General features: G+C 49.8%; 1 protein-coding gene and 1 pseudogene across 1 annotated transcript in view; both read right to left on the bottom strand.

Annotated features, from left to right (window-relative positions):
* Window positions 1-483: 483 nt before the first annotated feature.
* On the bottom strand, window positions 484-12,772 carry LOC118210789 (annotated as a pseudogene).
* A 197-nt stretch (window positions 12,773-12,969) lies between these two features.
* The window catches only part of LOC118210794 (cytochrome P450 11B, mitochondrial), a 5,909-nt gene continuing 4,992 nt past the window's right edge, over window positions 12,970-13,886 (bottom strand). The window contains exons 8-9 of the mRNA XM_035387236.1: window positions 13,716-13,886; window positions 12,970-13,280 (exon numbers count right to left, since the gene is read on the bottom strand). The exon at window positions 13,716-13,886 is cut by the window's right edge and continues 21 nt beyond it. Coding sequence (XP_035243127.1) covers window positions 13,170-13,280; window positions 13,716-13,886 — 282 coding nt within the window. The 3' untranslated portion in view covers window positions 12,970-13,169. The remainder of the gene's footprint in view (window positions 13,281-13,715) is intronic.

Here is a 13,886-nt window from a genome sequence, read left to right as displayed (position 1 = left end):
CAATGCTGGACGTCACTGGACGTAATGGCAGCAGTCACCCACAATGACCCGTTCTCTGCCATGGCCAGCAGTATGCAATTCTGCTCATTGCCATCACATCCACTGCAATGCGTTACTGAGTAATTATGATAAATGGCTTAGGAATGATGATGAACGATGATTAGTGACATAAGTACAAGGCAATAATCATTAGCATTACAATTTAAAATGTCCATGAATAATAAATAACAATACTGTTAATAATCACCACCATCACAACGTGACAATGGCTAAGCAGTAGGAGGGAAAGATGTGCACAGGATTGCAAATGATCTCTCAACCCTCAGCAAGCACACTAATCTCTGATATACTAAAGCGCACAAACAACCCCAAACTGCTGTATTCATAAATGGTACTATTAGCAATATTAGTTACAAGCATAAAATCTACAAGGTGAAACACTGCACAAAGGACACAAAGCACAGAGACCAGGGTTTTTTTTTGATGCTTCCATATTTATTCGTGGCAGTGATTCCGGAGCACGTGGCGCACGTCACGCTGCAGGAAGTGGCACACGCCAGCCGCCGGCCGGCCGGCTGGCTCGCGCGGTTTCGTCAGTCCGCACTTCAGTCAATCTGGGGACAGGCATTTCCGTGCGCTGGCAGCTATGCAAAGTGCTTCCTATCGGGTTACAGCGCGAGCGCGCGCGGTGCGCTAACGCTGTAACCTAATCGGGCCCGCGGGACACTGAGTTACGGTTAAGAGTCTGTCGGCCGGGGTTATCAGTTTATGTTCGGGAGCAATTTAGTCCACGCAATGAGAACGGGGCGACAGTGACTCGGTGGCATGCTCAATATCATCAACTGTCAGTCACTAAGGGGACTGTTCCCAGCATGTGGTAGTCATTACTCAAGTGTGACTGTAATAGTCAGCGGCCGTGTTACTCTATCACTGAATCAACTGCGAGGGCATCGGCAAGCCAGCCCATCAGTGAGTCTGTCAGTGCATCGGTCAGTCAGCTTATCAATCAGACGGGGCATCATAACGTCAGTCAGTCAGTCAGTCTGTCAGAACATCAGCAAGCTAGCCCGTCAGAGCCCAGTTCAGTCAGTCTGTCAGTGTATCAGTCAGCCAGTCTGTCAGTCTGACAGCGCATCAGTCAGTGTGTCCGTCTCAGTCCGTGCGTTTTTTGGGGACAGATTGGGTTCATATCACTGGGACGGCCCTCATGATGTTGGTGTGCCCAGATCCTGGGCTCCAACCCGTCACAACGATCACCATGTGACCAGGCTTGTAGAACCCGCGGGCCTTCCCTAGACAGGAAGACAGGGACGGGTCCATGAGTACTAGGTCTCAGCACACCCTCTGTAACATACAGACATAATGTACACACTCATACGCACACACACATGCTCTCACACATGCACACACACACACACACACATACACACGCACACACACATGCTCACACAGACACGCACACACACACACACTCGCACGCACACACGCACACGCATGCACACACACACACACACACATACACATGCACACACACACACATGCTCACACAGACACGCACACACACGCACACACTCGGACGCTCACACACACACGCGCACACGCACATGCACGCACACACACACACACACACACGCACGCACCCAGGAAACTGCACATAGTTCTGACCTATATCCATGCCGAACTCCACTCTGCTGTCGACATCATCCGCCCACACCGGGAGAGGCGGAGTCCTCATCAGGGCGGGGAAGACGCCCCTGAGGAGCTGGGACTGACGGGACACCTTCTCACTCCGGGTCACAGCAATGATGGGACAACGAGGGCGGTAGCGGGACAGCAGCTGGGCTGACCTACAGCAGAAACAGACAACCACATCCTGTTCACATCCTCATACTGTTCTTCACCAACGATCACTGTCCCACAGGGATGTGATACAGTGTCTGACCCCTGCGAACATTTTTATGGTGAAAAGTCGGTGAAACGCTGTCCAGGCATTCACGTGACAGCCCGGCTACATTTGGTGAAAAAGTGAAAGTTTTACAGCCAACTAGAACATAGCCAGGGTATGTCCAGCTAAAACCTGAGCTATATTGCGGTTAACATAGTCCGTTTCTGTCAAAATGTCATCTGACCTAGATTTCCACCCCTCCAGACGTCTGGCTTCCTGCTTTCGCTCACTGGGACTGTGCCACACCTGTCTGAGAGGGAGGGGGTACGCCGCTCCCTGTGCCCTGCTTCAGAGAGACAGGTGACGTCACGTAAGCGAACGGCGCTAATCTGAGTCAGAGAGGGAGCGAAGCCCTCTGCGCAGACTGCAGCGCTCCGGCAGACGCGGCCGGAGAGCAAGGCTGTGCTTCGCTCCGTACGGGCGCGGCCGCACCAGTCCACTAACGAACGGCCATCTGAGAGGAAGACACGCGCAGTCACATCCATATAGGATAATTACTGAGTGACAGGAGAACAGACTAGAGACAGCGAGAGTGTGTGAGTGAGAGAGAGGGAGAGGGAGAGGGAGGGGGGGGGAGAGGGAGGGGGAGAATAATTAATCTCTCAGATACCGTGAAGATGGATAGAGGGATGAGAGACAGAGGGAGGGGCCGTGCGAGCCGCGCGCACCTGCCAGTGGTGGTGAGGACGATAATGGCCCCCGCGCAGCATTTAAAGGAGGACTCCACCGCCCCGATGGCGGTCACCTCCGTCGGGTCAGAGGACAGCGGAGTCAAACGGCGCAGCTCTTCAAACAGCTGCTGATGAAAGATGGCAGCCTCCGCCTCCCGACAGATCTGCGTGTGTGTGTGTGTGTGTGTGTGTGTGTGTGTGTGCGTGTGGGCAGGTGTGTGTGTGTGTGTGGGCGGGTGTGTGTGTGTGTGTATGTGTGGGTGAGGGGTGTGTGTGTGTGTATGTGTGTGTGCGTGTGTGTGTGTGTGTGTGTGTAGGTGAGGGGTGTGTGTGTGTGTGTGTGCGTGTGTGTGTGTGTGTGTGTAGGTGGGTGGGGTGTGTGTGTGTGTGCATGTGTGTGTGTGTGTGTGTGTGTGTAGGTGGGTGGGGTGTGTGTGTGTGTGTGTGTGTGGGCATGTGTGTAGGAGTGTGTGTGTGTGTGTGTGAGTGCGTGTATGTGGGTTGGGGGTGTGTGTATGTGCACGTTTGTGTGTGTGTGGGCATGTGGGTGGATGGGTGGGGGTTGTGTGTATGTGTGTGTGTGTGAGTGTGTGTGTGTATGTGCGTGTGTGTGTGTGTGTGTGTGGCCATGTGGGTGGGATGTGTGTGTATAAGAATGCATGAGAAAGGGAGAGGGAGAAACAGGGAGATGTTTGCAAACAGAATTAAACAGACTGGTGACAGTGAGATTACACTGACTGGTATTACAGTACAGCTCAATTCACAAGCAAAGACACAAACCATTGCACCCACCAATATGCCAGCCAACCCATATTCGGTTTTTTCGCAATGTACCATATAAATATTGTAATGTGCATAATATCCACAGCTTGACTAAGCAGATACAAACGACTACAACACAGTCACATCCACACTCATTTTTGCACATAGACAGAATACAGACAGAAACGCATGCAAATGCACACACACATGCTGTCGCTTGCACACACATAAATATACACACGTGCCCACATGTAGACTTACTATCCTTGTCTCTCTCACACACATGCACACACACATGCACACAAGCACGCACATGCACTTACACACACACACACACACACACACACCTACGTACACACACGGACACACACACACGCACACACACACACACACACACACACACCTACGTACACACACACACGCGGACACACACACACACACACACACACCTACATACACACACGTACACACACACACACACACACACACGCACACACGCACACACCGAGTGCATCATGGCCACAGCCTCCACGGGGTAGCGTCCCTTGGCCGTCTCTCCTGAGAGCATCACGCAGTCGGCCCCGTCCAGCACAGCGTTGGCCACGTCACTGCCCTCCGCCCGCGTGGGGCGCGGGTGACTGACCATGCTCTCCAGCATCTGAGCACAGCGGGGACGGGGGGAGCGAAACAGAGAGGGGGGAGGAACAGGGGTGATGGGGAGGGAGGGGGGAGGAACAGGGGTGATGGGGGAGGAGGGAGGGGGGAGAAACAGAGAGGGGGGAGGAACAGGGGTGATGGGGAGGAAGGAGGGGGGAGAAACGGAGAGGGAGGAGAAACAGGGGTGATGGGGGAGGGAGGGGGAGGAACAGAGAGAGAAGAAACAGGGGTGATGGGGGAGGGAGGGGGAGGAACAGAGAGAGAAGAAACAGGGGTGATGGGGGGAGGGAGGGGGAGGAACAGAGAGGGAGAAGGAACAGGGGTGATGGGGAGGAGGGGGGAGGAACAGAGAGGGGGGAGAAACAGGGGTGATGGGGAGGAGGGGGGAGGAACAGAGAGGGGGGAGAAACAGGGGTGATGGGGAGGAGGGGGAGATGCACAGGGTAGAGAGGGGGGGGAATGGAGGGGTGAGGGTCTGTGAGGTTCTGCAATGCTAAAACAGATCTACTGCACTGGACCACATGAGCTTAATTGTCCTGTCACTTTCGGGAGTGGACTGTTGTGTGAGTAAGAGACCCGCCGCAGGAGGCGAGAGGGAGTCTGACAGGGAGCGGGAGAGACAGAAAACGTGAAAGAGCCTGAGCGTGCGAGGGCACGTGTGTGTGTGAGAGAGAGAGAGAGAGAGAGAGAGAGAGAGAGACAGAGAGAGAGAGAGAGAGAGAGAGAGAGAGAGAGAGAGAGATACAGAGAGTGAGACAGACAGAGAGAGAGAGAGAGAGAGAGAGAGAGAGAGAGAGAGAGACAGAGAGAGAACATGGATTAGCACCCGGGAGCTGTCCAGTGTGTTCTGGGTTGAGCGGCAGAACAGGAGAACTGTGGGTCAGAACACTGTCCACACTAATCACACGCCCCTGCTCGCTCCAGCCGCAGCCCTACAGAAGCACACGTGCAGACCAGGGCTCTTCACTGCAGACCAGGAGAAGCCCCGTCAGGCTGATGAGCAGCTTCACCATGAAGGCCACGGAGCACAATGAGTCAACACTGCAGGGAAGAGCTTTCCCAGGGCAGCACTGAAGGACACGGACAGGGGGGATAGAAACTGTGTGTGTGTGTGTGTGTGTCCGTGTGTGTGTGTGTGTGTCTGTGTGTGTGTGTGTATGTGTGTGTGTGTGTGTGTGCGTGTGCATGTGCACATGCATGTGTGTGCGCATGTGTGTATCCGTGTGTGTCAGCGCGTGTGTGCACGTCTATGTGCATGTGTATGCGATAGAGACAGAGACGGACAGAGCCAGAGAGAGAGACACAGACACAGAGACAGACAGAGACAGCAATAGAGAAAGAGTCTGTGTGTCTGTGTGTGCGATAGAGAGACAGAGCCAGAGAGAGAGACACAGGCACAGAGACAGAGAGAGAGACACAGGCACAGAGACAGATAGAAACAGCAATAGAGAAAGAGTCTGTGTGTCTGTGTGTGCGATAGAGAGACAGAACCAGAGAGAGAGACACAGGCACAGAGACAGAGAGAGAGAGACAGGCACAGAGACAGAGAGACAGAGACAGAGACAGAGAGAGAGAAAGAGAAAGTCCGTGTGGCACTGTCTCAGACCTGAGTGGCACAGATAACAGGCTTTCCGGCAGAGTTGCAGCGACCAATCATCATCTTCTGGGCGATGAAGACTTTCTCAGCAGGAATCTCTATACCCAGGTCCCCCCGAGCCACCATGACCCCATCACTCACAGCAAGGATCTCCTCAAAGCTGAGGAGAGACGAGGGGGTACGGAGGTGAGCCCACATTCAGGAGCAGGGCAGGAGGGTTAAGTTCGCTTTCACCAAAAGCCACAAATTAATTTCAGATGCAACGAGGCAACACGGAAGAGATTTTATAAACGATTTTGTCCTTGGCTTGACATAAGCAATCAAAACAAGTCAATGCACATTTTTTCATTACTTCACATTATTGTTCAGCAATGCCTGGCTGTGACTACCAAACACCGACTGCAGACATCAATGAAGGAATGTTAATGGAAGATTTTGAAAAAGCACAAGAGTGAGGATCTGGGTGGGAAACATTTGACACAGATTTGCTGAATGTGGAATTACAAGAAAGCCCGGTTTAACCTTGGATACTGTCTGAAAGCTCTTCACTTGAAACTTAATTGAAAAGCCCTATCTCTACATACACAAACACTGCAGGGTCTACATCCACCTACCAGCCCTCCACACACACACAGTCAGGCACGAATAAACAGAGAAATTCAATCTGAAGACAGAGACTCAGACATACACTGAAACACACTGAGATGCACAGAGACAGACGGACTATGACACACCAAGACACACAGACACACTGAGTTACACAGATATACACAGACTTGCAGGGATTGACACGCTAAGACAAACTAAAACTCACAAGGACAGAAAGACTGACCGAGACAAACTGAGACAGAGGCAAACTGAAACTTTTAGGCATAGACAGACAGAAATGGACTGAGACAGATTGAGACAGACTGACTCAGACTGAGACAGACTTAGATGGACAGAGATGGACTGAGACTGACTGACTCAGACTGAGACAGATTGAGACGGACTGAGACAGATTGAGACAGACTGAGAGAGACTGAGACTGACTGACTCAGACTGAGACAGACTGAGACCTACTGAGACAGACTGAGACAGATTGAGACAGATTGAGACGGACTGAGACAGATTGAGATGGACTGAGAGAGACTGAGACAGACTGAGACCTACTGAGACAGACTGAGACTGACTGACTCGGACTGAGACAGACTGAGATGGACTGAGACGGACTGAGAGAGACTGAGACTGACTGACTGAGACTGAGACTAACTGAGACAGACTGAGACCTACTGAGACAGATTGAGACAGACTGACTGAGACTGAGACTAACTGAGACAGACTGAGACAGACTGACTCAGACTGAGACTAACTGAGACAGACTGAGACAGACTGACTCAGACTGAGACGGACTGAGAAGGACTAAGACCTACTGAGACAGACTGAGACGGACTGAGATGGACTGAGAGAGACTGTGACAGACTCACTCAGACTGAGACAGACTGAGACCTACTGAGACAGACTGACTCAGACTGAGGCGGACTGAGACGGACTGAGGCAGACTGAGGCACTCACTTGCGGACGCCCTGGCGGCTCTCCACCTTGCTGACCACCTTGATGTCCTTCCCCGGCTGGCCCAGCGCCTCGCGCACGAGCGCTGACCGCCGGCATGTTCACCAAGTCCGCCCCCGGCAGGTTCACCCCTTTCCTGCTGCAAAGGACCCCCCCGCTCTCCACCCGAGTCTGCACCCAGTCTGGCCCTGAGACAGACAGAGTGGGAAAGGCGCGATAAGAGTCACAGCTTTGAGAGTAAAGAACGAATTAACAATAACTAAACATTATAAATAATATTGAAGACGTTTTATAATTAGTCATTATTACTATCTCATAATCACACGGATATATAATTTCACAATTTTAATCCTTTAATAATTATTTATTGCAGTATAACATTCAATGAATACAATCATTATTTTGCATTATATATACAATAAAAATAATAAAAGCAACATTAATAAGAGAAGCGGTGAAGGGGCCATTTAAATCTTTTGAGTCAGCTTGGTGGTGGAAGCAAAAACTGGTGTATTATGGATGTAAGCCATCATCTTGAGTTCTGTGGAGCATCAGTGCACATTGGTAGAAGGTAGCAGACCCTATGCCTATACGTGTATGAGTACATTTTAAAGGTGACTGTGCAGGTTACCTATCTCTAGCACTTTGAGTCCAATGAGGCCATCATCGATGAAGATTGTTCCTCCCTTCTCCGCCACCAGGGGCAGACTGGGGTAATCAACCCACACCGTGGTCCCGTCCGTGCTGTCCCGCTCACTCTCGGCTGTCACGAGCCGAACCTCCGCCCCCCGCTTCAGTTCCACCTCCCCGTCCACCTGCTGTACAGACCACACGCGCACGGACACAAACGCCACACACGCGCACACACACACACGCACATGCACGTGCAACCATCACACACGCATACACATGCAACCATCAAACATACCGACACACACAGCCACGCACACACACACGCCACACGCGCACAACACGCGCATGCAGTACACGTACACGTGTATGTCCAAACCACATAGACAGAAATTACATCATCATAGACAGTCCCCTATTGCCAAACATCCCTATATAGACAGCACGGCGCATCACTCTCTTCTGTCGATGCATTAACCAGCAAATTCAATTACACAGTCCATTTCATTTCCACGCACAGCCCTAGGTGGCTCATGGGATCGGAGACCAGGGAGAAGAGCAGCTATCAACTGCAGGGCCATTATCCAGCTCAGAAACGCCGGCAGCCTGCAGGTGCAAGTCATGCTGTAATTCACGTCTTCGCTATGACTCAACTGTGAGCAAAACCCGATCACCCCGCTGCATGGGCAGAGCCTCATATGCAGTCGGTTCACATTGGTCATTGACCAATCCTGTGCCAATTTACCACCCCAGTAACTCCACTTGTTTTTTTTTTCTTTTCTTCACTCAAATAAACAGTGGTTCTATACCAGGGGCGGGCAATTCTAGTCCAGGAGGGGTGTATGCGGGTTTTCGTTTCCACCAATTACCCCGACCAAATGAGCCAATTAGCTGTATACACCAACACTGGTTTTGCTCATTTAATCGACCAGAGTGAAACTTTTCATACAGGGACACAAGAACAGTCTTCAGCTGTCATTCATGCACTTATTAAGCAATGTACTGTAGCTAAAATGTCAGAGAACATAAACGTTAGGGCTCATTAAATAATTAAGGGCAGGAGTTGGCAGACTAATAGATCATATGTTCAAGTTCAGAAAACATCTAGTTCATGTCTAGTATATGAACTGATGGTTATCCCGTCCTGTATGCAAGCTTACCCCTCTAACGAGACCGGTGCGGATCTCCGGACCCTTGGTGTCCAGCGCAATAGCAACAGGACGGTAGTAAAGAGGGTCGGTGGTCAGGGTGTCAACCGCCTCCCGGATGTTCTTGATGGTCCCTGCGTGGTACTGGCAGACAGAGAGACCTTTCAGAAAGGCTGACATACAGGGGTACGCACGGAGGCCTGGCCGAACCGCTGGCTGACTCATATAAGACACGCAGGCAGACCTCGTGAGATCCATGGGAGAAGTTGAGTCTGGCAATGTCCATTCCAGCCTTCACCATTTCCTGCAGCTTGGGGACAGAACGAGAAGCTGGTCCTGCGAGAGAGAAAGGGAGATAGAGAGAAAAAAGTTGGCAAAATGATTGCCCAGCTGCTGTTTTGAAATGTCACCGTGCCCTTAGGTACTAAATCAGTAGGTCGGTCTGGTCCAACACCCTGGCAACAGGCCAATACAGGGGATAGCAAATCAATATTGGTGTCACTCACATTACAGCTCTATCAGTCACTCAAAAATCCTTCTTTTGTTGGGGTGGGGGGGCGGGCGGTAAAGGGGCGGGCCCTTCTCACCGATGGTGCAGATGATGCTGGTGTTGCGAGCCGTGATTGGCTCCTGGTCGATGTCCAGCAGGCAGAGGTGCTCCAGGAAGGTGTCGGCCATGGAGGCGTCCAGCTGCTGCTGCTGGATGAAGGAGTCCGGGAGAGACATGACGTCCGAGTAGCGTCGGATTCGGGCTGCGGGTGGGGGGGGGGGGGGGGCGGGGCGTTAGCGCACTGCACCGATACATGGAGGCGGGGTGCGGAAGCAGGGGGCACAAACTGAACATTTTAATCAAAGGAAATTTCATTTTCAGAGCTTCTGTTTCCGTGTGTGGGGCGGGAGGGTGGGGTGGCGTTTGAAGGTTATTTTACACGTAGCAGTGGAATAGGGCTGATATTCACTCTGTCTGTATTAACCACAAGAGCAGGCAAGATGGCGAGGACGTTAAGGGAAATACAGACCCACATTTTCTGTATCACCTGAGTGATAGAGTGGGAGGGGGGATACATTGTCATAGCTGGCCTTGAGGCCCTCTATGACGCATAGCATCATTCAGGTTCTGTTCACGTCAGCCGAGCACAGGTGAATGAAACTTAGGAAGCTAAAGACGATATGAAAGGAGACAGAAAAAGCAAGAGACAGAGAGAGAGAAATAGCGGACAAGGGAAAGAGAGAGCAAGACAGAGAGAGCGAACAGATGAACGTTTTCCTCCATTTTGCCTGGAAAGCGCGCGCAGGTAGGAGCGGTCAACAAACACGTTCCGACGCAAACACAGATCCCAGAGTGAGCCGCCGCCGCCGCGCGCAGCCTAGCGTGTCGAAGGCTCGGCGCCACGGCAGAAGTAGGTCAGAGCACTCCTGTGGATCTGACTCCCTCAGGAGTCAGCCAGTCAGACAGACAGACAGACAGACAGACAAGGAAGCACCGCCTGGCAGACCTGAGAATCCATTTTGTCAAATGACGCCGAAGAACAGGAACCTTTAGCTGCCGAGGCAGTCCAGCCTGGTTTGTCCGGCCAGACAGAGTCCTGCGCAAGTCAGGCTAGGTAGCCAGAGGAAGGCACTGTGGCAGTGAGGCTAACACAACCGTTTAAACACAATGACTAAGTGGATGAAGCTGGAAGGCGTTCCGGAGCGGCGGACCGATAACACCGCTGCGACGCTCAGTGTGCCGCTACGCTAATGTTCTCAGAGTCGAGTGCACGCTGTTTTATGACAGTAAGGGTGTGAGCCTCCATTTGCCAACATTCACTCCTCCACTTACAACTCCGGAATTTCTCTTGCAATGTCCAAAAACCATGGCAACACAGCCAGCGCACTGCCTTTAAGCGACCAAAAAAAAAAAAAAAATCTGGAAAATCATTCGCTCTACGGTCATCCGCAGCCAGATGCAGGTAAACCAGCAGATGTGTGAACAGCAAGCCATAGTTAACTTGTGAAAACTACAAAATAAAGCTTCACAAAACCAGTGTCACAGGAGTTTTTGTATATATCCAAATTTACATTACATTACATAGATTATAATATAGATTACTAGAATGATCAGTTCTGAGATTCGTCTGATTTCTGTAGGTAAAATCTTTTTTGTTGTCGTAGTTTTTTTTCTCCAGAAATAATTATGATCATTGCCCACAGGAGCACCAAGGTCAGTGACCTCCTGGATTTCTGCTTTCATATTTCTGGATTTCCCTCCTGATTTCATAGTTAGACGACATGGCTTTTTCCTCATGATAACTGATCCTCACACTTACCAAAGTCATCTGAAACTACAGCTCTTTGCCACAGACTACGATGTGGGCTGACCCAACCAGGTAGAGATAGCCACTGCAGGCCACTCTGATCCTCTACCTGATCAGTAACTACAGCAGTAGCTACGCCGGTAACTAAAGCAGAGCCTTCAGCTCTGACATCATTCAGACACACAGAAGGGTAAAACGCCATGAAAGCACTTACCTCCCATCCTGATCAACAGTGCACTGCACACTGCACACTTCCCTCTGCTGACAGTTGTGGTTATCTCCTTTATGGGATTTGTCTTTATCCAAGACGCGTAGCTATCTCCCTCTGCCGCTGTGCACATGCACCTCCCTTCTAGGCTGCCTATTTCAAGCTCTGCAATTCATTCATTGCTCCCTTCTCCTTCACATTTCCATCCTTCTTCCTCCCTTTCTCTCCACCCCCTCACCCCACACCAGTCACTATGCATCTACGTGGACAAGCAGTGCTGTCAATGAGGGGCTAGAGAAAACCCCACCTAAAAGTATAGCCTACAAACTCCCAACATGGTGGATGGTGACACCTCTTTACATTCTGTCAACAATTTTGGCATTTCAGTAAACTGGACTCCAGGGGAACAGTAAGCATAAATGGCACTAAAGCGAACACTCTCAAGCAGAGCTTGATTTTGGGGGTTTGGTAGCCTGCACCCCCTTCCTTCTTTTGTTCCACTGATTCGTCTGAACTCAATCTCTCCCAAGTGTGGTAAATCAGTAGCCAGTACACAAACAGACCTTTGAGCTGAAGCAGGGGAGACAGTGTACTGCAAAACCCACTCTTCATGGCCCGCAAGATGCACCGCCACACACTCACAAACGCACCGATTTTTTTACCAAACGCGATCGAGACAGGCCCTGTCAAAAAACCATGTGTAGTGTCATGCTCATGCAAGGCACGCAAAAATTTTGAAGTGGAGACCACAATGACAGAAATAATTACGCAATTTTGCAAAAGACGGCATCCTGCTCCCTGACACAGTTTCCACAGTTTAGTCTATACAATCCTAAAGCCAAGCTCAAGCGCAAAATCCCAATTGTACAGCAGGAATTACGTGAGAATTAATGTAGAATTAATTGTTGCAATTAATGAAGATATCACGTAGGCTAAGTATGGAAATAAAACGATCTATACCTGCGTAAAATATAAATAGGGCTATTACCAAGTTTAATACTGTCGAATTGAATGCAAAATTAAAGCGCGATTGTAGTATATTTCATTGTATATTGTATGTATATTTCAACAGCAAAACGTTTTTGCATTCACTTTAAAGACCTTGGGAAAATAATGTTAACAGTTAACTTCAACACCATAAAAACTGTTTTGAGCTTTAAATGAAAAACATACAAATGACAGTAAAACACAATGTAGCCAAATTGACGCACAATATAGTCAAAAGTGAGGCACACAGGTAGGCGTAATCGTATATGAAATATAACAGAGAAATCTGACCAATATTCACAAGTTTGAAAAGTAAACAAAAGCTATGAACACAAACCTTCGACTCAGGAGCGAAGAACAGTTTGGCTGAACCTGGAACTACGGGATCAAAGTAGAGTGGAACTAGCGCGATAAAATAATAGTTCCCACTATACTGGTTGTCGTCGCCATCTCGTGGGCATGTAAGACGTTTCCGCGGCTGCAAAACTTAAACAAGTAAATAACTAAACGAATATGTAGGTAAATTGAAAGAATTTTTAATAGTCAGTCACGTGTTTATTTGTGTATTCTGATAACAAAAAAACAAAAAACAAAAACAAAAAAACCAAAGTGAAAAATATTGTAAGGCAGTTGGATGATCAGAGCATAGTAGTGTCAGTAGTGCAACACGCATCAGTGATGGATCGTTTGTGAGCTCAAGCAAGGAGCTAAATCGGTCAGAGGAGAGTGAAAGTGATTCTGGGTGGTGTCTCTGGTTGTAGGATGAGAGTATATTTGGTCTTTATGTTGTCAGTGGAGGAGACACTGAGTTGGAAGTTCAACAGGATCTGTGGAAAGAGAAGAAAGAATAATTCCCTTTAGTTGTGCTCTAACACCTGTCTAATTCCTCCTCCTCCTCCGAGAGAGAGAGAGAGAGAGAGAGAGAGAGAGAGAGATTAATTCAAGAAATTAATTAGGGAAACATATTCAAATACAGTATGCATGTACATTTAGTCAAATTTTGCATTAAGGCTTGCCAAAGACACAGCTGCTACAACCAGAATACATCCAGTAGCCACAGTAGAGAAGCTGTGTGATTTCTACTCCTATTTCTATGATTTCTATTCCTTTGGGCCCTTCCACACCAAGAACGATGCCTTGAAAACTAGCCTGCTTTGTCCACGCACAAAACATTTTTATCCGGTTAGATTTTCCGGTTCTTTCTTTCAGAGATGTACACAGTCCAGGTGACCTGTCCCCTCTCCTGTCTCTGACACACTCACGTGAAACAGCAGCAGCTGCATCTCATTATCGGCGATCCTCCTCCCCACGCACTGCCTCGCCCCGAAGCCAAAGGCCAGCGAGAGGAACCCGCGCTGCTCGGACTTCTCCCACCGCGTCGGCTTAAATATCCCGGCCTCCCGAAAGACATCCTCGCTTCGCCCCATGGGGTA

This window comes from Anguilla anguilla, chromosome 1 (assembly GCF_013347855.1).
Source record: "Anguilla anguilla isolate fAngAng1 chromosome 1, fAngAng1.pri, whole genome shotgun sequence".
In the NCBI taxonomy this organism is placed as follows: domain Eukaryota; kingdom Metazoa; phylum Chordata; class Actinopteri; order Anguilliformes; family Anguillidae; genus Anguilla; species Anguilla anguilla.
Note: the sequence above shows the minus strand (reverse complement) of the source record. Positions and strands in the feature narration are given on the sequence as shown.